Below are 25,062 nucleotides of genomic sequence, written 5' to 3'. Positions count from 1 at the left end.
TAAAGTTAAAGAACTGGAATGGCCTAATAAGTGAAAGGTTTCTCCCCTACAAGCTTTAAACCAGAAGAGGTCTGAAGCTTTTTACAAAGTCCGGAATTGGGGAGAAGGAGGGAAGGACAGAATGACCCTTTGTTGTTGTTGTTTTGTTTTTGTTTTTTGAGACAGAGTCTTGCTCTGTCACCCAGGCGGGAGTGCAGTGCTGTGATCTCAGCTCACTGCAACCTCCACCTCCTAGGTTCAAGCGATTCTCCTGCCTCAGCCTCCCAAGTAGCTGGGATTACAGGTGTCTGCCACCATGCCCAGATAATTTTTGTATTTTTAGTAGAGATGGGGTTTCACCATGTTGGCCAGGCTGGTCTCGAACTCCTGACCTCGTGATCCACCCGCCTCCGCCTCCCAAAGTTCTGGGATTGAGCCACAGTGCCCAGCCATCATCTATTATATCATTGTTTTACATGATCTGATTGTGTTTTTTGTCCAACACTGTTGTGTTAGTAGTAATCGGGCAGCTTTCCCCCCTTTATCTGTCTGCCTTATCATCTACCACTGTATTTGATTTTCTGAGTTTTGGAATCTGTCAGAAACAAACAATATTGTGTGTGAGGCTGGGGCAGGGGAGGGGCACAGCTGAGGTCAGCGCCTCTGGATTTGCTTGCTCCTGGGCCCCCGGCGCTGGTGGGAATTCGCAGGAATGCAGACACAAAGAGCCCATCCTGCAGAGAGGTTGAGATTTTCACCCAGTTTCTAATTTTAATTTGGTCTAAGTGTAACTTGAAGACAACTGGGCTTGCTTGGGGCCAATCTCAAGCCTTGACAGCAAACAAGCGCAAAACGCAGATCCAACTGCGAAAGCTTCGTGAGCGAGAAAAATGGTTGCTGACCTTTTTGGGGGCAGATAGGAGGGGTCCACAGCAGAACCTATTGGGCAGCCTGGTGAAGCTCTTTCTCCATAATTCCTCTCCTTACAGCAGCTGGTAGATCTCTCCTTGCCTCTACCCTACCACCCCTCAGCCTCTCTAGATCCCCTCTCCAAAATCCCACCTACCAGCACACCCCATTCAATAAGGCAAAAGAAAGCTACACAGCAACTGAGAAAACGCAATCTAGGCTTGGGCCTCAACTTGTTTCAACACCTCATATAAAAATCTGGGCCGGACGCAGTGGCTCACGCCTGCAATCCCAGCACTTTGGGAGGCTGAGGTGGGTGGATCACTTGAGGTCAGGAGTTCAAGACCAGCCTGGCCAACACAGTGAAATCCCGTCTCTACTAAAAATACAAAAATTAGCTGGGTGTGGTGGCGGGCGCCTGTAATCTCAGCTACATGGGAGGCTGAGGCAGGAGAATTGCTTGAACCTGAGAGGCGGAGGTTGCAGTGAGCTGAGATAGGGCCACTGTACTCCAGCCTGGGTGACAGTGCAAAACTCCGTCCAAAAAAAAAAAAAAAAAAAATAGATGGTGACTTTCTCTGGGTGACAGAGCGAGACTCTGTCTCAAATTAAAAATAATAAATAAATAATCTGATGAAGTCCAATTCGACAGATTCTGCAGATGTCTCCAGACATGTTTTGAAAACACAGTGGACACCTCCATGCCAAGAGCAGCTCGGTCGGGGAGACCCTAACCCAGCAGTGCTAGAGGAATTAAATAAAGGCACACACACAGAAATACAGAGTGTGGAGTGGGAAATCAGGGGTCTCACAGCCTTCAGAGCTGAGAGCCTCAAACAGAGATTTACCCACTTATTTATTGACAGCAAGCCAGAGATAAGCACTGTTTCTATAGATTATAGATTACCTAAAGGTATTCCTTACAGGAAACAAAGGGATGGGCCAAAATAAAGGGATGGGTTGGGCTAGTTATCTGCAGCAGGAGCATGTCCTTAAGGTACAGATTGCTCATGCTATTGTTTGTGGCTTAAGAACGCCTTTAAGCGGTTTTCCGCCCTGGGCCAGGTGTTCCTTGAGGTGGGCAGATCACTTGAGGTCAGGAGTTCAAGACCAACCTGCCCCAATGTGGTGAAACCCTGTCTCTACTAAAAATACAAATATTAGCTGGGCATGTATTCCCCAGCTACCCGAGAGGCTGGGGCAGGAGAATTGCTTGAACCCCAGAGGCGGAGGTTGTAGTGAGCCACAATTGTGCCCCTGCACTCCAACCTGGGTGACAGAGTGGGACTCCATCTCAAAGAAAAGTAAAAAAAAACAAAACAAAAAAACAAAAAGCACATACTAGATAAGCCACAGCCACCAGCAGGTAGAAGGAAAAGGAGGAGGAGGAGGAGGAGGAAGAGGAACAGGAGGGGAGGAGGGAGGAGGAGGAAGAGAGGGGAGGAGGCGAGGAGGAGGAGGGGGAGAAAGAAGAGGAGGAAGAGGAGGGGAGGAGGGGGAGAAAGAGGAGGAGGAAGAGGAGAGGAGGAAGAGGAAGAGGAGGGGAGGAGGAGGAGAAGAACGAGGAAGGGAGGAGGGGAGGGGGAAGAGGAAGAGGAGGAAAAGGGCAGGAGGAGGAGGAGAAGGAGGAAGAGGAGGGGAAGAGGCAGAGCAAGGAGGAGAAGGAAGAGGAGGGGATGAGGAGGAGGAGGAGGAGAAGGAAGAGGAGAGGAAAAGGAGGGGAGGAGGAAGAGGGAATGAGGAGGAGGAAAAGGAGGAGGGGAGGAGGAAGAAGAGGATGAGGGGGAGGAAGGAAGAGGAGGAGAAAGGAAGAGGAAGAGGAGGAAGAGGAGGAGGAGGAAGAGGAGGAGGAGAAGGAGGAGGAGGAGAAGGAGGAGAATGAGGAGGAGGAGGAAGAGGAGAAGGAGAATGAGGAGGAGAAAAAGGAAGAGGAGGAGGAGGAAGAGGAGGAGGAGGAAGAAGAAGAGGAGGAGGAGGAGGAGGAAGAGGAGGAGGAGGAAGAAGAAGAGGAGGAGGAGGAGAAGGAGGAAGAGGAGGAGGAGAAGGGGGAGGATGAGAAGGAGGAGAAGAGTAGTAGTTCTGGATGGAAGGGCATGTTCCACTCAGTGTTCTGGATGCTGGGTGGAACTGGGGGCATCCTGGGGCAAGAAGGAGTTGGTGAGAAGAAACCAGCTACTCTCAGAGCGATTCTGGAAGGCTCCAAGGAAGAGCAACTGTGTCTGGGACTACTTGTGTGATTGGAGGTGGTTCCTGTGGCAGCAGACAGCAACCATGAGACTTTACAAAGCATAGGAACCAGAAAGGAGGGGGTGAAGAAGGGTGCAGGGTCAGGCTGGGAGCACCTCAGGAGGAGGTGCTTCCAGTGGTCCAGGTGAGACATAGTGATGTGATATTGACCGGGGAGTGGGACTCAAGGATAGAAGGGGCTGTGGAAATTCTGAAGTGGGAGTGAACACTCCTAGCTGGGTGTTTGTGTTTGGCCTAGGAGGATGGCCTCTCTTGCTTGTCCGTGTTTATCTCATCCTCTTGGCTTTGGCCCGTGGTCCCAGCTCATCAAGGCCATGGTGAATGACTTTGGCCCATGGTCCCAGCTCATCAAGGCCATGGTGAATGACTTTGGCCCGTGGTCCCAGCTCATCAAGGCCATGGTGAATGACTTTGGCCCATGGTCCCAGCTCGTCAAGGCCATGGTGAATGGCCGTGCTTCTGTCCAGTCTACATGAGCAGCATCCTTCTTATGCAGCTTATTCTCTGTTGTGAGCACTTTTGCTGAGATGCTTGACATGGCTCAAGTCCTGGAGGGAGGTGGAGGCCCCATCCACTGGAGTCCATCAGGGAGTGGACCGGGGTAAGCCGCTGGACCAGGCTATCATCCTGCTCCTGACTCCCTTTGTTGTTTACAAAGTTACCATCAGAGAGCTGGGCAGCAGCTGTGCCCCAACCCAGACCCAGACGGCACGGCAATGTCCAACTCCACTGGTCGTTATAACTGTGTCCAAATAGGAAATGAGCTTTGCCTGGCATGACTGGCTTTCAGGGGGGCCATGCTGGCTCCTAAGAACTGTCACTTAGCTTTCCAAGTGCTGACACCAGCTGTCCAGGCTGGATAGCCAGGCCTGGGGTCTGTCATGTCGAGGAATTGTCTTGCAGCCAGCTCCCACTTCCTACCTGCCTGGAGCTTTCCAACCTGTTCACATCTCTGCACACGTCCTCCACGGCCATTGACAGGATGGGCCCCCGCTCACTTTTACTGGTTCTCTGGGTTAAAATGCTGGCCTGGGCCCGGGAGCAGCTGGCCACTGTGAAGGCAGGAGCAGAACAAGCTGTGGTCAGAGGAAAGGGCCTGGGTGCCAGGTCTCAGAGAAGGGATTCGGTCTGGACTCCTGGCGCAGTAACTCTGGTCACTGGGAGCTGGGAGGCCCTGGAGGCCCTGGCTAGCTCCTGCCTCTCTTTCTTCCGGGCAGCAGAGGTCAGCGTGGCTAAATTGCTAGTTATCCCTTTCTTCAATTAAGGACAATTCTTCTGACGCAGGAAGTTAACTCCCACCAGTTAATCTAATGGCCTTGAGTTCTGATGTGTTTGCTCTGTCAGAAGGCTGGGCTGGAACTTCCTTGGCAGCTGGTAACAGTCAGTGCCTTCAGGAGCTGCCTTGGGGGCAGACAGAGGCTGGGGTGAAGGTTTAAAGAGGGGAACCATGGATCTGGGCCTCTGAGTGGTGGTTTTCGGGGGACAGACCTGGCTCACTGTCTTCCCATCTGAGAAGTGGGGTGTGGAGTGGTCTGGAGATTTCTGAAACTCCCATCAACTTGGCACCTCCCCTTAACCACTCCACCCAGGCCCTCCTGGGTGACTAGTTTAGGGTTTGTGAGGACTAAGTGGTGGGAGGGGAAGGGGTCTGGGTGCCCACCCAGGAAGCATCTGTCAGCAGGTGTTTGCCCGTGTCTGTGTGTACGAGTGTGCCTATACACACCCATGCATGCTTCCCTGAGCACACACAAGCAGACACGCATACATCCCATGCACACATACCCAGGCACACACACAAACACGACGTGAAGCTGTGCCCAGAAGCAGGAGGGCCCCTGATGCCCTCTGGTCACTGCTGCTGCTGTGAGCCAGGGCTAGGGAGGAGCTCAGGCCCGGGCGTGTCCCCTCTGTGGCAGGCACATTGCTTCTTCTGCAGTCAGTGTTCTGTCTCCTGCATGACCACTCACGCCTCCAGACCAGGTGGCCAAGCCTGGACATTGTCCAGGCTATCAGGCCTCTGAAGTGCCTCCTGCTTCAGGGAAGGGTGAGGCTAGTGAGGCCCATCAGACAAAGCACAGGGGCCTGAAATTGAATCCCCCATGACCGCAAGCACCGAACTTTCTCAGCCCTCCACTTCCTTATGTGTACACTGAGCATAATGCAGTGCAGCTGAGAGAGTACATGAGGGTAAATACCACCTGTCCAATCAATAGTCCTTGCTATTCTCATCCCCACTCCCATCCCCGTAATGGGGAAAGGCTGAAGAGTCCATTCTTGCTCTCCCAGCTGGTGACCAATGGCAGGTGCCGGTGAACAGCGTTGGATCCAGGAGCCCAGAGCTTCGGAAATTCCACATCTATTGGAGGTGGTGCTGGCATCTGGCTCTAGGATCCAGAGCTCTTGGAACTCTTGGGTTTCCTGGGAGGTGAACCCTGACAAACCTGGATGGTTGTTCTCCCTGGGCGAAGCCGTACTAGGGGGTTTGGGTAGAGGGCCCTGGGAAGCCCTGGTTTTGTCGGGTGAGGTGTCAGAAGGCAGAGCAGAACTCATGGATGGGACATGTGGGATACAGATTTCAGCTCAAGCGAGTAAGAACATTCTTAAGGCCAGCACTGGCCAAAAATAAAATAATAATAATAATAATAAAATAAAAAATGTAAAAAAGAAGAACTCTCACTTAAGATACTGAGCTTCCTGTCCTTGGAGGTAACCAACCAGGAGCTGAAGGACTGCTTAGCAGGAATCCTGTGAATGGAGTCCTAGAGGAGGAGACTCCAGAGGAGGAGAGGAGGCTCTGGACTAAGAGCTCCCATCTAACCCCATGTGTGCCCTGTTTCCACAGAGGAGTTTGCGCGACCCTGGAGCCTGGACCATGGATGAAATTCTCCAGTTGACCTTTTCCCTGTTAAGTGGAGTGGGACAGGGTGGGTTGGGTGCCTGGCTATATAGATGGTAACTGGGCTTCAGCCTTACCAGTTTCCCGGGGGAGGCAGGGCACCGTCTCAGTGGAAGGTTGCTACCTCTCAGGCACGGCCAAATACGATTGGCCATCTCCTGCCCTCTGTTGGGGCTGGACTATGGATCCCTGCTGCCCCTAAGCAGAGGTCATAACCCAAATCTCCGCGGCCCACGAGGCCTGTCCACTAGCATCTCTGCATCCCGGTTTGGGAAGTGGAAGGCGGGTACTGCTCACCACCAGGCCACTGGGGTCCACAAAGCCTGCCCCAGCCTGGAACCCAGGTGGATGTGCAAGTGTTTTACTTACCCCTTGAGGGTTAAAATCACGGGAATCCCTTCTCTTTTGAGGTTAGGTCAGACGCTATAAATGATTCAGAGCCCCTGGAGTGGGGGCTGATGGAGGGGGTCCCTCTCTTGTCTCTGATCCCACAGCGACTTTCCTCTTGGCTTCGTGGGAGCCTCCCTGGGTCCCTGTCCTCCTTCCTCTCCCCGTTCCCTCTGTCCCTCTCTCCTGGAGCCGGGCTCTGGGTCTCTGGTCTCCTCTGAATTTCTCTCTCTCTCCCTCTCCCTCGGCGGCGTTCCGGCCCTAGGAGCGTCTCTCTCCAGCGCTGTCTCAGTCTCTGCGCCCCTCTCCCAGTCCAGGGCCCCGTCTCTGTCCGGCCCGCAGTGTCTCGGGCTGTCTCCGCGTCTCTGCGCCCCTGGGCTGCCGCCCTTCGCGCGCTGCGGTGGCCGCGCGGGCCGGAGCGGAGCGGGCTGGAGCGCGGCGGCCGCGGCCCGGGGCGGGGGTGCGGGCCCGCGGGGGCGGCGTTGGGCGCCTTCCTTCGTCAGTCCCTCCCCGGCGGCGCGGGGGGTGGGGGGGGCGCGGCCGCCGCTCGGCGCCTTTAAGGGAGCGGGAGGGAGCGGCGAGGCGGCGGCGGCTGCGGTGGCGGCAGCCGAGGCGAGCGGGGCGGGGGCGCGGGCGCGGCGCTCGGAGTCCGTTCGGGGCCGGAGGCGGCCGGGGCCCGGCCCGGGAGGCGCGAGGAGCGCGGGCAGCGCCGCCGGAGCCCGCCGCCCGGGACATGGCTAAGGCGGGCCGTGCAGGTGAGGGCGGGCGCGGGGAGGGCAGGGCCGGGGCCCGGGGGAGGGACTCGCGCGTCTCGAGGAGGGGCCGCCGGCCCAGGTGAGCCCCTCACGCAGGTGGACGGAGGTCCTGGGAGGGCGGAGGGGGCGGTGGCGGGGCCGGACCTCCTGCGCGTGGAGAGGGGGCTGTGCGCGCCCCCGGTCCTTCCTGCGCCCCCGGTCGCCTCACGGGACACCGCGTCCCCCTCTCCACGGCCCCGCCGGAAAGGGCCAGGTCTGCGGTGCCCCGGGCCAGTCCCGCCGTTGGGAGCCCTCTGCACCCTCCGGAGGCCCCGGGCAGACCCGTGCTCCCCCACCGAAGGGGATGTCCCGCGGCCGCCGCTTCGTCCCACACCCCCAACGCAAACCGGGACGCGCCCCCTGGTCCTGCAGCTCTCTCCATCCAGGACGCCACAACCCCCCGCCCCAGCCCCCGTCACCAGCTCAGTCCAGAGACCCAGATTCCTTCTCGGGAAGAAGGGGAGCCCCGCGCCGCCCCGGCAGCTGGCCGCCCCGCCCCCTCCCCCATCGACCCTGGGACCCAAAGCCTCGGCTGTGGAGGCCTCTTCTGGGGTCCCGTGGGCTCTGCCCTCCCCCAGGCTCAGAAGGTGTAGCCCGTGGTTTGAGGGAGCTGGCATTAGTCATTCGTTCATTCATCCAGCCCGACGTTCATTCACTAGCATCTGCTCTGTGCCAGACCCTGAGCTGGGCACCGGGGCTCAGGCGGACTCAGCCCCCCTGCTGCGCCCATGCTGGGGAGACCCAGGCCCGTGACTCATCGGGCACACTCTGGGCCCGATGGTGCCTTGGGAAGCGGGTGGAGGACAGCTGTGCCCACAGGGCCGGCCATACAGTAGGCGGCAGCAAGCCTGGTCTCGGCAGTGCCTCTTGTGAGGCTGGTGTATGAGAATCTACCGTGAACTCACACCCAACCCGTGACGGTGGCAGGTGCCATGCTGTCCCCCAGGACCAGGTTCGACGGTGAAGGAATGGGTGTGAATTCACCCGTATGCACACTGGGTGTGAACACCACCAGGCTGTGTGTCAATCCACCCCCACGCACGAAAGCTGCCTGGGACCCTGGGCTGGGGACCCGTCTCCCTGTGCAGGCAGAGTCTGTAAGATTTAGGTGCCTGAGAATGCACTCCCGTTCTGTCCCCAGGGAGTCACCCCTGTCGGGGTGGGGCCGGTTGTGTGAGACACAGCCAGTATGGAACACAGCTAAACAGCCTTCTCACTCCCCTCCCTTTTCCCCTCCTGAGGGAGGCACTGTGAGATGACGCCAGGGAGGCTGAAAAAGGCTTCTTGCCTCCCTCTTCCCTCCACCATGCCTGGGTCCTCACCCACCCCGAATCCTTAAAATGGCCCCTAGCAGGGCGTGTGTTCCGTCTGCTGCCCTACCCTCTGTGTGTGTGTGTGTGTGTGTGTGTGTGTGCGCGCGCGCGCGCGCACGCACCTGGACGCCGTGAGCACAGGTCACCTGCCAGGACACTGTCTTCACAACAGCAGTGAACAGTTCTATGTACTGCTTGTTCTATGTACTAGGCAGGGTGCTAAGCTCATTACTGCACTGTGATCCTGGGAGCAAGGAATTGCGACTCTCCTCCTTTTAAAACATCTAGAAACAGATACTCAGAGAAATAGCAGTCTCAAGGTGGCTCAGAGGGTCTGAGCAGAGCCTGGACTCACAGCCAGGTCTATTGGACTTGAAGGACTCTCTCCGTCACTGCCCTGATAGGTGACCCCCTTACCAAGTGGGGGTACCAGTCTCAGTCCCTCTGCCTGAGCCCATGGGTCCTTTGGTCCCTGGGCTGACAGTCTGTGGGAACTGGTTCCAGTGACAGGTGGAAAAACTGCCCCGCTCTGAGCATCGATGCCTCGTGCTGTTCTAACATTTTTTTTTTTTTCTGCTGCAATTTCACGCTTGGCCCTTTCCCTCGAGGCAACACAGATTCACCACGTCTGTGGATCCAGTGCCTGGGCTCCTGCCCCCCACACTCAGCAGTCACCCCAAGGAGTCTGGTTACCTCTCTCTTCTCAGCTGTCCCAGGCTCCTCTGCATTTTGTAAATGTCCCTTCTCTTTTTCTTTCTTTTTCTTCTTCTTTTTTTTTTTTTTTTTTTTTTTGACACAGAGTCTCGGTCTGTCTCCCAGGCTGGAGGGCAGTGGCTTGATCTCGGCTCACTGCAACCTCCGCCTCCCAGGCTGAAGCGATTCTCCTGCCTCAGCCTCCTGAGTAACTGGTATTACAGATACCTACCACCACACCCGGCTAATTTTTGTGTTTTTAGTAGAGACGGGGTTTCACCATGTTGGCCAGGCTGGTTTTGAACTCCTGACCTCAAATGATCCGCCCACCTTAGCCTCCCAAAGTGATGGGATTACAAGTGTGAGCCACTGTGCCCGGCCTCCCTTCTCTTCTTGAGGCTCCTAAGCCTATCGAATCGAAAACAACACACAGTAATGTGGCCATGAGAATCACATATTCCCCATTGGCAACATCTGTGAAGAACAGATTGGTGAGCTTCAGAACAGAGGGATCCCTTGGAGGTCAGGAACCCGTCTCTTTCTTCACAGCTGGGGAAACTGAGGCCCAAGCAGACCATGTAACAGAGAGAGGGGTGGCTGTTCAGTACCACCTGCCTCGGATGGGCAGACTGATGGGCAGGAATGATCAGGCCTTCACTCTGGGGGGTGACATGGGAACAAAGGGCAGCTAAAGGCCAGGAGTGGAGGCTGTGGCACCTGACCTGTGAGTGAGGTGTGTGAGGGGTCTGCACCGTGACCTTCCAGGTGTTCCCTCTAAAATCTGGCCAGTAGATCACCCACGGAGAGAAAAGACAGAGGTTTGGGCCCCAGGGCTGCCATGGTACCTGACTTTAGGTCATCACATGTGGTCTAGTGAATAATACCCCTGGAGTTGTGCAGTGCACAGCCTGAGCAGCAGGTCATGGCTGTGCCAGATTTGTGACACGGCTTGTGTCAGACAAGAGCTAAAGGGAGGCAGTGAAAGGACTTTCACACTGCCAGGAAAATCCAGGTACAAGAGAAATTGTTATCAGGGCCCAGAGAGGATGAGATAAATCTTGAGAAGATGAATCCAGATGGGTTCCAGTTCTCAATCTCTAGGGGAGGTTTCAGTTACACAGACAGGCATCATTTATGGTGGCCCCAGTCTAGCCAGCGACAGGGAGGTGGGGGCAGGGGTGGGGAGGATTCAGAAGCTCTGTGTAGGAAGGGATAATTTACAGTACAGAGCTCCCCATGGAGCAGAGAGGCCAGTGGGTGGCTTGAGACAATGAAGGCTGGGTTTCTCTGGGAGATGGGCCCTAAAGGCTAGCAGAGTTTGGATAGAAAGGTGGCCAGGGGGCTGGGCGCGGTGGCTCACACCTGTAATCCCAGAACTTTGGGAGGTCAAGGTGGGGGGATCACGAGGTCAAGAGATTGAGACCATCCTGGCTAACACGGTGAAACCCAGTGTCTACTAAAAACACAAAAACAAAATTAGCCGGGCATGGTGGCGGGCGCCTCTAGTCCCAGCCACTCGAGAGGCTGAGGTGAGAGAATGGCGTGAACCCAGGAGTCAGAGCTTGCAGTGAGCCAAGATCGTGCCACTGCACTCCAGCCTGGGCAACAGAGCAAGACTCCATCTCAAAAAGAAAAGAAAAGGAAGGTGGCCAGGGGCTGGCATCCGGGTGGGGGTAATGGCTTGAACAAAGGCTAGGAGGATGGAAGGGAGGAGGCACATGTGTAAATGTGGAAGGACTGCTATGGGTAGGCGTGGAGGGTGGGCAGGAAGGGCCCAAGAGTAAAGAAATCTGGCTGGCTGGAGTGGAAGAGTGCAGAGGGCCAAAAGGAACTCCAAAGAGCATGAAGACAGGAGTGCCGGGGTGCGACTTGGGTGTTTCGACAGATCCCTCTGGCTGGGACGCGAGGGCTCCTGGGAAGCTGGAGAGAGGCCAGCCGGGTGGAGCTGCCTTTGTTGGGAAGGGTTGGTTCTGATGCCTGCCAGCCACACTGCCCCTCCCTTCCTGTCTACCTCCCTGTGCCCCTCCCCTCTGCACCCCAACAGGCTGCCCCTCTCTCCCACTGGGAGAATGCGAGTTTTGGGGTGGGGGCAGGTCCTCAGGGTAGGCAGGAGCAGAGTGAGCAGCCTAGAGGGTCTTGGCACCTCTCAGGCTGGGCCAGGAATGTCTGCAGAGAAAGAGCCGAGGCCACGGGGCTGGGCCTCCCGGGCCGGAGGAACCAGTTTATTCTCCTCTCAGGTGTTAGCCTCTGCTCTGAGGGGTATAGCTGGCAGGCTTCCGTGTGGCAAACCGAGTAATTTGAGTCAGTAAAGTACCGATCCTACAGTGTTCGGATGGGAGCGAACATTTCATACTCATGTTCCAAGTCCTCCTTAACAATGGGTCGCTGAGGGCCCGTGAGGGGTAGGTATTTGGCCAACGTCACAGAAGAAGGTGACGACAGAGCCTGGGTTTCCAGAGTGTGGACTTTGCTCTGCTGAGTCAGCCTCCTTTGGGGTCCTCCTGGAGTGGGGCGTGTGCTGTCACATCCTCCCAAAGCTAGACCTTCTCCTGAGCTCTTTACTCTGTGGCTCCCAGGGGCAGGGACTAGTGGCTGGGAGGAAACATCTGGAAGCTTGGAAAGGGGACTAGTGCAGATTTTTTTTTAAACATTTTTTAATACTTTTTTTTTTTTTCGTAGAAACGGGGGTCTCATCATGTTGCCCAGGCTGGTCTCAAACTCTGGGCCTCAAGTAATCCTTCCTGCTTTGACTTCCCAGAATGCTGGGATTACAGGCGTGAGCCATCTCAACTGGACAACGCTGGGATTCTTAAATCTTTGGGGAGGTGCCAGGGGATTTGAGGCTTGACTCTGAGAAACTCCCAGCCTAGGGCACTGATTGCTTTACTGTGTATCTTGGGACGGGCATTGCATTCTGCAAGGAGATGGTAAACTCACTTTCTCTGGTCCCCAGTGGGAAGGCTATGGTCAAACCATACGCCAGTGTCCAGACTCCAGGCTTTTCAAAAGCTTTCTTTTGCAGTCTGGTGTGTGCTAGAGCTCGGATGTACCTCATGTTCTTGTGCAAATACGCCGGCCTCTGTGAAGTCACCTGTCACAGCAGCAGACCCGGCAGGTCCTAGCCTGAGATGTGTGTTGCCTCTCAGTTCTGGCTGTGGTGTCCTTGTTTGAGCCAAGGATGGTGCAGCTCAAACAGAGAGGTTCCGCCTCAAGCCTGTGACCCTGGGCCTGGAACCCCTTATCTCCCATTTGAGGCCTCTATGACTTGACCTGTGTTTGGAAGTCCCGTGTGGCAGGACACAGAATACGAGGACATGGCTGGACAGTGTCCCTGCCCCAGCCACTTGCCTGGGCCATGTCTGGGTCAGACTGGCCAGAAGCTGTGATGTTTTCTCACGTACATCTTCATATGAGACTTCACGGCTGGAGGTGGCCTGGTGATCTCTCAGTTCTACCTGTTAAGCAGGTTGGGAGACAGAGACCAGACCCTTTCGTTCAAGGGTCCTTTTCTGAGGTCTGACATCCTTTCCCCTTCAAGGACAGAGAGAGTGAACTTTCAGAGACCACGGAGGTTTTAGGGATTGGGGACTTCCTGGTAGGACCCAGCTGCCTTCCAGGAATTCTGAGATCCTAGGATCGGGAGTTTGCATGCTGGGACCGACGTGGCTCAGATCTTATAGCAGCTCTCAGCATGCTTTTCTGTCCAATGGCTCAACAGCATCTCTGAGGTAGAGCCAATGTTATTCTCATTTTATGAATGAGAAACTGAGGCCCAGAAGGGTGAACTGTCTAGTTCTAGAATCACACATAAAGTTAGAGGCAAAGCTGGAATTAGAGCTTATGTCTCTTCTACTGCTGGAGTCAGTATTCGTGGGAGCTGACTTGTCTAACAGAGCAGAGCCCTGGCTCTGGCACTGGTTGACCTTGAACTGCCCTCTTTGGGCCTGAGTTTCCTTATCTGTAAAAGTGAAAGGGAAGAGTTTGGGGGTCAGGGTGAGCTTCAGGCTCTTTCCAGCTCCATCCCTGCTCTCTACTTTTTGGTGGCCTCCCTGGCTGTGGGTTTTACTGTGCCTTGAAGAGGCCTTGCCCCTTCTCAACTCTGACCTTGCATTGATCCTCCCAGACTTGAGGGTCAGTGAATCAATGGGGAGCTGAGGACGTGGACGTGGAGAGCACGTGCCTCCTGGCAGCCAGGTCTGCAGCCAGGAGCCTGGAAGCGGGTGGCCAGGGTCCCCAGGGGAAGGACTTGGTGTGGGAGGGGGGAGGAGAGAATGCATAACAAATGAGTTTGGAAATCAAATGAGATCTGAGCTCCCCACCCACTCCCTCAAATCTCTGTCTACTCTCTCTCTTTTGAAATTCCTGTTTTCTAAAGAGAAAGAAAATGCTAAATTGCACCCCCTTTTGCAAACGGAATAGAGGCTTAGTGAGTCACTCCGGAGGTAAATGCCACCTCCAGGGTCCCACGTGTGCCTGTGGAGGCCTGCACAGCTGTGTGGCCACCAGCCCCCACTGGGTACGTGTGTGGCGAGGGTAGACAGGGGGCAGGAGCCTCCTGTCTGTCCACGACTCTGGAGTGGGAGCTGGGTCCCAGCACTGGGGCCCCACCCAGCCAACCTGCTTCCTCCAGGCTCTCCCAGGGCTGGATTTGTGAGGCTCACACGTTCATGGGGCCACAGCTCAGACTGGGCCAGGCTGGAAGCCTCTGTGGTCACTGTCAGTGCTCGATTTGAGGCTAGAGATGGGGTGCAGGGTGTGGCATGTTGGGGTTCAGTCTGTGGCTGGAGTTGGCACAGTGTGAGTGAATTTGGGACTCCATGGGGTGTAGTCTGTGTGGCCAGGGCTGCGGGGCTTTGCATCTGCCTCTGGAAAGCAGGCGTCTCGGGTTTTGTGAAGCTGCTCTCTCTAGGTGTCTTGGTGAAACTCTTCTCCAGGGCTGGTGAGCAAGACAGCTTGGAGCGAACCACCTACCAGGGGAAGGTTCCTGGGGGTGCTGGGAGCCTCGTCTCTCTCTGGGAGGGTCAGCCTGTTTGTTAGAAGACCTGGGACATGGGAGGCGAGCGAGGAGGTGTTCCTCTTCCCAGATGACCCATTCTTCTGGAAGGAGGGGAAGTAGCCGTCTGTTAGCTGGTAGCAGGGATGCCAAACAAGGGTTGAAAGCAAAAATAGAAACGCGTTGGGCTCTGTCTGGGAGGGGCGTTGAGTTCTGGTGGATCTGAGAGGCCTCTTCTGAGCTGTCTGCTGCTGACACCGTGTTTGCTTGGCTCTGGGTGTTTGCAGAGCACGTCACGTCCTGCGCTCCTGCCCTCCTCGGGGAGACACCTAGGTGTGCAGGATGTGGGACTGTGAGCTCTCGGGGCTGGCAGCTGGAAGGCTTTCACTTGTTCTAGAGTCTGTCTTTCAGAGATTCTGAGTGTCTGTGGCCGCGCCTCACTCATGCACCACTGACCTTTTCTGATTGTTCTGGGTCGGTCCAGATGATCACCCTCAACAGAACTCCTTTTGGCCCTGATGTTGCCCCTGTGGGTTCCTTCTCTTCCCCTTGCTCCTACTTCCTGCCCCCCATGAGGCTAGTCCCAGCCGAGCAACTCTGGAATCATCCCTTGTGGTAAAAAGAGCTATTTTCAGCTTTCCCATTACTGCCCAGTTCGGGTGTGTGTGTGTGTTTATCCCTCGCAGCCTCTGTGTTTCCTTCTTGCATAGTATAATCTGGAGCAGCGATGAGAGCTCCGCCTCTGGGGCTCTGGCTGGCAATTCCTGGCACTGTGCTTTGGCACCAAATGGAGGGGCCTGGGGGCAGAGGCAACCTTGGGCCCCATCTTTGCTCAGTTGCAGTTCAGGAATGGCAGGTGGTATGAGTTGAATCACCTGCAGGGGGTCACCTTGGCTCTTGCTGGCATGGGTGGGGAGCTGCTACCTTCCTACTATTTGCTCCAGGTTAATGGCAGCCTCTAATGCGCTTCTCAAAAAGCTGGCCGTTTCATTGAGGTGGTGGTCTTTGAAAGAGACCCCAGACGGGCGCGGTGGCTCACGCCTGTAATCCCAGCACTTTGGGAGGCCGGGGCAGGCACATCTCCTGAGGTCGGGAGTTTGAGACCAATCTGACCAACATGGAGAAACCCTGTCTCTACTAAAAATACAAAATTAGCCGGGCGTGGTGGCACATGCCTGTAATCCCAGCTACTCAGGAGGCTGAGGCAGGAGAATTGCTTGAACCCGGGAGGTGGAGGTTGCGGTGAGCCGATATCGCGCCATTGTACTCCAGCCTGGGCGACAAGAGTGAAACTCAGTTAAAAAAAAAAAAAAAAACAAGCCGGGCGCGGTGGCTCAAACCTGTAATCCCAGCACTTTGGGAGGCCGAGACGGGCGGATCACGAGGTCAGGAGATCGAGACCATCCTGGCTAACACGGTGAAACCCCGTCTCTACTAAAAATACAAAAAAAAAAAAAACTAGCCGGGCGAGGTGGCGGGCGCCTGTAGTCCCAGCTACTCCGGAGGCTGAGGCAGGAGAATGGCGTAAACCCAGGAGGCGGAGCTTGCAGTGAGCTGAGATCCGGCCACTGCACTCCAGCCCGGGCTACAGAGCAAGACTCCGTCTCAAAAACAAAAACAAAAACAAAAACAAAAAACAAAAAACAAAGAGACCCCAAGCGTCCTTTGAGGAGTCTGGTTCCAACCTGGCCTCCCGTTGCCTGGGTAGGTGCCTGGACCTTGAGGCCCTGTTCTCAGCTCTCTGCAAGGGGGTCCTGGGATGAGCAGAAGGATTGCCACCCGCTGTCCTGTCTTTCGGGCTGCCTTCCTGGGGAGCCTGCAGGTGGCAGAGCCTGTCGTGGCACAGTGGCAGGTGCTATGGGGAACTCGTTTTAGAGGGAGGAGAGAGCCTCCTCCTAATGGAACAAGAGTCTGGCGGGACATAGGGGGGACAGCTGGGCCTTGGGAGGATTGTTCGAAATAATTCAGAACTGTTGGGAGCCTAATTGGCAGAGCAAATGAAAGTACAATAGATAGCCAAAGCTATTAATCACTAATTATCTCCTAAATAAGGTAATTAATGGGTATTTAAGTGGCATATTTATGACATACCAGCAGGTCTTCAAAAAGCACATTTTCCCCAGAGCAACTGGTTTGGCCAACTGTGCCCTGCTTGGAGACCCCCCTTACCCCTAGAAACAGGCGGCGTGACAGGAGGCACATCAGTTGTCTTCTCTGAGCTTCAGTTTTCTCATCTGTCAACAAAAATCCTGAGTCCTTTCTTACCGACCTCCCTGGGCTATCATGATGACAACAGGCAGCGGAGGCTGTGGAAATCCCAGGCAACCGTTTGCAATGCCGTGCAGAATTTTTCTTTTTTTTTTTTTGAGACGGAGTCTTGCTCTGTCACCCAGGCTGCTCTGTCTGTCACCCAGGCTGGAGTGCAGTGGCGCGACCTCAGCTCACTGCAACCTCCACCTCCCTGGTTCAAGCAATTCTCCCTGACTCAGCCTCCCGAGTAGCTAGGATTACAGGCATGCACCACCACGCCTGGCTAATTTTTGTATTTTTTAGTAGAGATGGGGTTTCGCCCTGTTGGCCAGGTTGGTCTCCAACTCCTGACTTCAGGTGATCCCCCTGCCTCCGCCTCCCAAAGTGCTGGGATTACAGGCGTGAGCCGCCGCGGCCGCCCTGTACAGACTTTAGAGTGAACATATCTTTCACGTTATTTGATACAAGTCCTTGATTGTGCTGGGTGCCGTTCCGTGGCCAGGGTCAGGGCTTGGTCTGTGGCTAGTAGTGTTGTTGGTCTGTGACTGAGTCAAGCTGGGTCTGTGGTCAGGTTCGTGGTGTGGTTTGAGACAGGAGTTGTGGCACGGCCTGTGGCCATGGTCATAACTCAGTCTATGGCCAAACCGAAAGTCGAGGCTGTGGTTGAGGTTGAGGTTTGGGCCACGGCTCGTCTCAGACCTGAGCTGCCCTCAGGACAATTCTACAACCTGAAGTCAGCCTCGGTCTTTAAGCGCGTTCCTGGTGGATGGCTGGACCCGCCAGGTTGCCCTGGAAGCTGGATTTCTTCCTGGCTTCTCCAGGATGTTGGCTCCAGATGCTGCGTACTCGGGGCGGAGAGGCCCTTCCAGGGCTCCTGGCATGTCCCCTGAAACAGACGAGCACATGAGCTCATCAGTGGCACATATAGCAGTTTGGGAGATAGTTAGGACATGTTTCTATAGCAACCAACCCCCAACCAGCACTGGTTTCCTTCAATAATGCCTTTTTCTGGAAGCAGCTTCTCCTGGCCTCTCATCTCTCCCTGGACAGCCCTACTTCAAGGCTGAGGATGGGCTGGCTGGCCCTGGACTGGTCTGGTCTCCAAATTCACCCTGATCCAGAGAGGAAGCCTGAGGACATTCCCTCAGGGATGCTCCCCTGAGAGGGGGCCTTGCTAAGATCTCCCCTCTGCTGGGCCACACTGAGCATGACAAGAGCCTTCCCCGTGCCCAGCCCTGACCTGGCAAAAGATAGGAGCCTAGAGAGGATTCCTACCAGGTGTCTGCCCAGGGGAAACCCGCAGCCCAGTGGAGCAGGCAGGCCTGGACCCAGTCTGTAAATAGGGACTCTGAGGGACACAGATGCTGGACATGAAGGACACACAAGGAGACAGGCGCCCAGGCTGGCCTCAGGAGCCAAGAAAGACTTCCAGCTGATGCTTCAGCATCACTAGGAATTGGGGGTGGAATGGGGAGATAGAAGACATTTCAGGCTTCAGGACCTGCAGGAGGAAAGGCCTGGGGAGGAAGAGGAGCATGGCGTGAAGGCCCTCCTGGTGGTAATGTGCTGCTGAAGCCCAGGATGCTGGAAGGAGAGGCTGGGAGGGGAGAGCAAGTCCTGGCCAGCAGTAGTTCAAGTTTAGGGGGCAGACAAGGCAAGCCCCAGGGAGCTGCGATGGGAGGGAGGAGAGAGGGACTGGCCCCATGAGTGTGGGCAGGGGCAAGCATTTCCAGCCTTTGGGAAGTGGAGAGGCTCCCATTCCAGGGGCCTGAGAAGAAGGAGAGGGGCCTGCCCTTGGAAGCTACCACGGATGAAAGAACCAAAGAAAAGCTCTTGGAGAATCACGGTTTATTATTTTATTTAACACACCCTTTTCTAGCACTGATGGAGTCTCAGGCACTCTGCTGAACCTTTTAAAGTGTTTGTTCATGTAATCCTCACTGTGACACTATGTAAGCATGATTATCCTCCCCATTTTACAGAGCAGGAAACTGAGGCACAGAAGGTTTCCTGTCGTTTAGTAAGATCACGAATCGGTAAGTGGCAGAACTGGGGCTGGAAGCAGTCAGGTGGCAGCGGGACAGTGGTTCCCTTGAGGGAGGAGGAGGCAGACCGGAGGTGGGGCTTGACAGTCACCTGCCTGTCCGCGGGAGCCTCGGCCAGGCTGTGGGAAGCACTGCACTCCACGTTCTGCGTTTGGACCCCAGGGACCCCAGGGCAGAGCTGAGAGCACTGAAGTGTGATTCTAAGTGTGTGTGTGTCTGTGTGTGTGTGTATCTGTGTGTGTTTGTGGGTGTGTGTGTATCTGTGTGTGTGTATGTCTGTGTGTGTGTCTGTGTGTGTGTCTGTGTGTGTGTGTATCTGTGTGTGTGTATGTGTGTGTGTGTGTCTGTGTGTGTGTATCTGTGTGTGTCTGTGGGTGTGTGTGTATCTGTGTGTATGTATGTCTGTGTGTGTGTCTGTGTGTATCTGTGTGTGCGCGTATCTGTGTGTGTCTGTGTGTGTGTGTGTGTCTGTGTGTGTATCTGTGTGTGTTTGTGGGTGTGTGTATCTGTGTGTGTTTGTGTGTGTGTGTGTATCTGTGTGTGTATGTCTGTGTGTGTCTGAGTGTGTATCTGTGTGTGTGTATCTGTGTGTGTGTGTGTCTGTGTATGTATCTGTGTGTGTGTGTGTCTGTGTGTGTGTATCTGTGTGTGTCTGTGTGTCTGTGTGTGTATCTGTGTGTGTGTATCTGTGTGTGTGTATCTGTGTGTGTGTCTGTGTGTGTATCTGTGTGTGTGTGTGTCTGTGTCTGTGTATCTGTGTGTGTATCTGTGTGTGTCTGTGTGTGTGTATCTGTGTGTCTGTGTGTGTGTCTCTGTGTGTATCTGTGTGTGTGTGTCTGTGTGTGTGTCTCTGTGTGTATCTGTGTGCGTGTGTGTCTGTATCTGTGTGTGTGTGTGTCTGTGTATCTGTGTGTGTGTGTCTGTGTATCTGTGTGTGTATCTGTGTGTGTGTCTGTGTGTGTGTGTGTATATCTGTGTACGTGTGTGTGTGTGTCTGTATCTGTGTGTGTGTGTGTGTGTCTGTGTATCTGTGTGTGTATCTGTGTGGGTATCTGTGTGTGTGTATCTGTGTGTGTGTGTATCTGTGTGTGTGTGTCTGTGTGTGTCTCTGTGTGTATCTGTGTGTGTGTGTATCTGTGTGCGTGTGTGTCTGTGTGTGTGTGTCTGTATCTGTGTGTGTGTGTGTGTGTGTGGCTGCATGAGCCACATGTGTGTTCTGGGCTCTATGTGTCTACAGGGCTCTCACTGCCGGTGGGACATCCCAAGGCCTGATTATTTTCACCTGCATCAGCTACCAGGAGTTCGACCCTGATGCTTGTGCTTGTAGAACCTGCTGTTCTCGTGTAAGAGAGTGTGTGTGTGTGTGTGTGTGTGTGAGAGAGAGAGAGAGAGAGAGACCATTCAAATGAGCCTCAGCCCTGCCGCCAGGCACTGCTCTCACTCTTGGCTCCTCTCCTTTTCTGTTTTTTATTTTATTTTTATTTTTTTGAGACAGAGGCTCACTCTGCCCCAGGCTGGAGGGCAGTGGCATGATGATGGCTCAATGCAGCCTCCACCTCCTGGGCTCAAGTGATCCTCCCACGTCAGCCTCCTGAGTACCTGGGACTATAGGCACATGCCACCCTGCCAGGCTTATTTTTTTATTTTGATTTTTTTGTACAGATGGGGTCTCACTTTGTTGACCTGGCTGGTCTCAAACTCTTGGGCTCAAGCCATCCTCTTGCCTTGGCCTCCCAAAGTGCTGGGATTACAAGTGTGTGGCACCATGCCTGGCCTCCCTCTCCTCTTCTGAGGCACAGATTGCTTAAGTCCATCCAGCACTGGCAGGCTGCAGTTTCTGATATAGCCATAGGCAGGGCTGGGCCTGGAAGCTGTGGCCACAGGCCAGTAGGTACAGGTGCCGGCCCAGCGTTGTGCACCCACCAGGGCCTCGCTCAGGGGCACCTGTTCCTCCCTGGAGGTCTGGAAATTGCACATGTTATCTGAATGTCCCTGGAGACACAACTGCCAGCGGACACCCATGTGCCCTCCTTTGCCCTGATGCTCCTTACCCTTGAGGAGAAAGTTCTAGATCCAGCTTTGCCTGGAAAGGGCTCCATTGTTTTGGCCTATATCTCTCCCTTCCTCCCACCTGCCCCAGCCTGGCCAACCCTGCCAACCCCTTCCCTGGAGGCTCGTCTTGGCTTCCCCTCCCCCAGAAACCCTCTGGGCACCCTCGCTGGTCCCTGCTTCTGGGAGGTGCAGTTCCCACTTGCCACGGGACAGACACTGCGGGTGTGGAATTTCGCACGGGCCAGGCCGCCTGCTCCTTTGTTCCTCCCGTGCTCTGTGCAGGGAGCAGTATAGGTCTGTGCCCCCAGGGCTGGCACTTCTGAGGGCAGAGACTGTTCCAGTTCAGCTCTGTCCCCTACTCCTTCCTCCTGGGCACCATCTGGCCCAAGGTCTGGCCCAGGAAGCATCGGCCAATACCTTTGTTCTGCATCTTACAGTCAGGGCGTTCCTCACTGTGAACCGTCTTCCCCTCAGACAGAGTTCCTGAGCACGGGGGTGGCATCTTCTTTCACCTGAGGACTCTGCCCCTGCGCTGGGGCTGCCTTGGGGTCCCTGATGTAGAGGAGAACACATAGGAGATGCCTATCCATCTGTCTGCCTGTGTGTCTCTCTGTCTGCCTATTCCTATGTCCCTGTGTGGGAAAGATGGCCAGGAGGAGCTGTCGACCTGAGCGGGGTCTTTGGCTGCACCCATGCTAGGGAGATCCAGACGCATGACAAGCTCCCGGAGACCACTCTGGACCTGAGGTGGGGGGTATCGGGGCCAGGAGAGGGAGTGGGGATGGCTTCTAGCAGCCCCTCCCACTGAGCGGCCCAACTCGGAGCTGTGCTGGCATTGCTGGGGTGAAGGGTCATTTGTTTCTCTCTAAATTGCTAGAGGAAGAGTTGGGATATTCCCCTTCTCTTTAATCCTGACTTCACATTTTAAATAAATGTGGGGCTGGGTGCGGTGGCTCACACCTGTAACCCCAGCACTTTGGGAGACCGAGGTGAGCAGATCGCTTGAGCTCGGGAGTCCAAGACCAACCTGGGCAACGTGGCAAGACCCTGTCTCAATTAAAAAACAAAAAGTAAAAATAAATCAATGTGGTAGTGAAGGTGGATGGAAGGAGGGTCTTCAGGAGGAGGTGGGCTGGGCCTTGGAGGACACAGATAGAGCTCTGAGGCCTTGGGGAGGGCCCCTGGCAGCTGCCTGGAAGCCCCTCAGGTGACTTACTTTGCCTCAATCCTTGGTCCCGTAGCTGATAAGGCCACCATTTCCAAATGACATCTGGGGGCTGATGTCATTTAAATATCCTAACAGTGGGGTGAGGATTATGATGCTCATTTTCCAGATGAGAAAAGCGAGGCTCAGTGAAGTTAACTTGCTTCAGGTCCTAGATTAGCAAGTGGTAACACTGCACCCAGATTTGTGTCGTTCCAAAGCCCGTGTTTTAACCTCTACTAAATTTTCACCCGCGGCTGGAGCTGGAGTACTTTGTGTGTGAGGGAGAGAGGGAGAGAATTCTGGGAGTGGGCATGCATGCATGATTCTTAGGAACAGTATTAGGAAGGGGGGTGGCAGGTAGGTAGGCTCCAAGGAATGCAGGCAGACACACACACAACAGCCACGCAGACACAGGGACAGATGCTCGTGTAACACTGGACACCTCTACATAGGAATGTAGACATCCATTTAGATTTTTCCCACAGACACAAGATGCCCAGACACTGATTTGTAGAGCTGATGTGCAGATGATTCTAGAACTGGGACAGCTGAGCCCCCCAGGACTGGGGCCCCCATGAGGAGCCAGTGGCAGGCCTCTGGCCTCTTGCCCAGCTGGCCAGCAGCAGGTGGAAGGGTTGCTATTTCCAAGAGAGCAGGCAATGGAGAGAGGAGGAGACTGAGGTCCCCCACCCTGAGCTCTTCCGCAGAGGAAATGCCTTCCTGAAACATCCCTGAGGCTCCGTTTCCTTAGCTGTAAGGTGGGGATTCATTGTATCTACTTTGCTAGGCTTGGTTAGGATGACCTTAGCTAACGTCTGAAAAGCAGCTAGCAGACTGCCTGGCACGCTGTACTCACCAAGCAAATCATTTTTATTCATTTACTTGTTTGTCAGACACTTCCTGGCCCTCTTCTGTGTGGGAGCTTTGTGCTGGACCCAGAAAATGCAGAGAAGCGTAGGGCAAGGACCCGCCTCAAGGACGCTGCTTCTGAGCCTTTCCCTGTTCCGGGGTCATCATGCCCATCTGCTCTGACTCTCAGGAACCTGCGTGGCCTCTAGCACATCTGACTTGTGGTCCTCTCCCCCAGGAGACTTTGTGACCGTCTTTGGCAACTGTATTCCCTTCCTCTGGAAGTTTGCAGGTGACAAAGGTTGGGCAGTGGGAGGAGCCTTAAAACTCACCGGTTCCAAGCTTCCGTCCATGACAGGTCCTACCCTACCTGGTCAGGCTCCATTTCCCCTATTCCCGTCCCCCTTCAATCATTGAACCCAGCCACATGGATTTCTTTCTACCCCTTGGACACACCAAGCTCATGTAGGAATTTCTTTACCCTTGCAGTTCTTTCATCTAAGAAGGCTCTTATCCATGGATTCTGCACGGTCCATCCCACACATGTGTGTGCATGAGCAGATGTGCATACACACAGACACACACACACACACAGACACCCACACACACACATGCTTAGCATGTCTGGGTTTTCTCATTATTCAGGCCTCTGCTCACCTGACACCCTTTCCACAAAGGTCTTTCCCTCTAACCCCTCCTGAGACACTGCCCATTGCTCTTCTCCTTGTTGGAAATATGACCTTTGTTGTTTTCCAAAAAATCTGCGTGCTGGAGGAAGAGATGCAGGGAACAGTTCCCATGTTCCATCTTAACTTATCTGTTTTTACAGGTTCTTTTTATACAAGTGTGTATAACTGAGGTTCCCCACACCCTAGCACCTTTCCAGAAGTTTGTTGGGCAGCCCCTGCTGGTGGGGGGGAAGACCTTGTATACAGTATACATTTAAAAACCAAGGTGGGGCCAGGCACGGTGGCTCACACCTGTAATCCCAGCACTTTGGGAAGCCGAGGCGGGTGGATCACCTGAGGTCAGGAGTTTGAGACCAGCCTGGCCAACATGGTAAACCCTGTCTCTACTAAAAATGCAAAAATTAGCCGGGCATGGTGGCAGGCACCTGTAATCCCAGCTACTCGGGAGGATGAGGCAGGAGAATCTCTTGAACCCGGGAGGTGGAGGGTGCAGTGAGCCGAGATCGCACCATTGCATTCCAGCCTAGCCGAAAATCGCAAAACTCTGTTTCAAAAACAAAATAAAACAAAACACCAAGGCAGGTATGCATTTTGAAAGCAAGTAGAATAATAGTAAACAAGATAAAATATGCATTTGAAAAGAAATCTAAATGTATATTTTAACCACAAAAGAGAGTCACAATAATAAACGGGAGACATCGCGTTAGTTCAGCATTTATAACTACAATAGGTGACAAAGTTCTTTTGATGTCTGAGGCTGTTTCCCCACCATTTTCTCTGTGCGGAGGTAGAGATCCACACGTTCAAGCCTGTCTATTCTTTAGGCTGTAATTACCACATAAGAGACACTTGAGGAAGGAGGACGTAGTGTAGGAAGGGAGAGGTTTTAGGTTGAAATTATCTGGGTTGTTTATTTGACCCAGGCTGGCTTTTCCTTCCCCGCCTACAGAAGGTAAACTTTGTAAGCGTCCAATCCTGTCCTTTCATTTCCCACAGTGTTCCCGTACCCACCGTAGGGTCTGTGGAATGAGAGGCCCCCTTTGATGCCCACCAGCCCCTTCCTTTTCTGCTCACCTGTAGCTGGGAGAACCTGCTCCCTCAAATGGAGCTAACTGGCCTCCCTGTAGCTTTTCCCTCTGCCCCAGACCTCCCCCTGGGACCTCTGCACATGTCATCAGAGAGAATGCCTCTGTCTTTGTTCTCAGATGGATCCAAATCATGCATGTATAAGGCCACGGCATAGAGGAGCTTGCTGTTCAAACTCAGGAACCAAATGGATCCAGATACATCCTCAATTGACTCCGTTGCTACTTAAACTCTTGCTTCTTACTATCTAAAACTCAGGAGCTGAACAGATGGGGATAATAGGACTTTCCTGACTATCCAAATTCTTACTTCTTAGGAACAGAAAAGATTTGGATAGCAAGGGAGGTTTGTATATTAATATAGCATGTTCACATAGTATGCAAATATAGTAGATATGATAGATTTTATACCTTTAGTATCTGTCGATTGAGAAAACACACCGTTAATATAATTCAGGAGTAATTTTAAGTGATTGTAGTTTTTGAATCACGGAAATTTTTACATACATTTGCTTTATATCTAAGTATTTTGTGTGTGCTATTTTAAATGGCATTGTCATTTTCAAATTTCAGTTCATTTCTTGTACCTAGGAATGCAATTGACTTTTGCATGTCGATCTTGTATCCTACAATCCTGCTATACTCAGTTGTTGGTTCTGGTGGTTTTTATTAGC

The 25,062-nt window shown here is 54.1% G+C and overlaps 1 protein-coding gene and 1 long non-coding RNA gene across 2 annotated transcripts in view; one reads left to right on the top strand and one right to left on the bottom strand.

The window, feature by feature from the left end:
* Positions 1–1,666: 1,666 nt before the first annotated feature.
* LOC140708595 (uncharacterized) lies at positions 1,667–6,864 on the bottom strand. The gene is made up of 2 exons (XR_012088730.1): positions 6,401–6,864; positions 1,667–4,187 (listed from the first exon to the last, which is right to left on the bottom strand). It is a non-coding gene; the product is annotated as an uncharacterized lncRNA (long non-coding RNA).
* Positions 6,865–7,001: 137 nt separating this feature from the next.
* The window catches only part of PITPNM3 (PITPNM family member 3), a 106,439-nt gene continuing 88,378 nt past the window's right edge, over positions 7,002–25,062 (top strand). Inside the window, exon 1 of the mRNA XM_008010041.3 lies at positions 7,002–7,173. Coding sequence (XP_008008232.3) covers positions 7,152–7,173 — 22 coding nt within the window. The 5' untranslated portion in view covers positions 7,002–7,151. The remainder of the gene's footprint in view (positions 7,174–25,062) is intronic.

This window comes from Chlorocebus sabaeus, chromosome 16, assembly GCF_047675955.1.
Source record: "Chlorocebus sabaeus isolate Y175 chromosome 16, mChlSab1.0.hap1, whole genome shotgun sequence".
Taxonomy (NCBI): domain Eukaryota; kingdom Metazoa; phylum Chordata; class Mammalia; order Primates; family Cercopithecidae; genus Chlorocebus; species Chlorocebus sabaeus.
The sequence above is the reverse complement of the archived record's forward strand: the minus strand, read 5'-3'. Positions and strand labels throughout refer to the sequence as shown.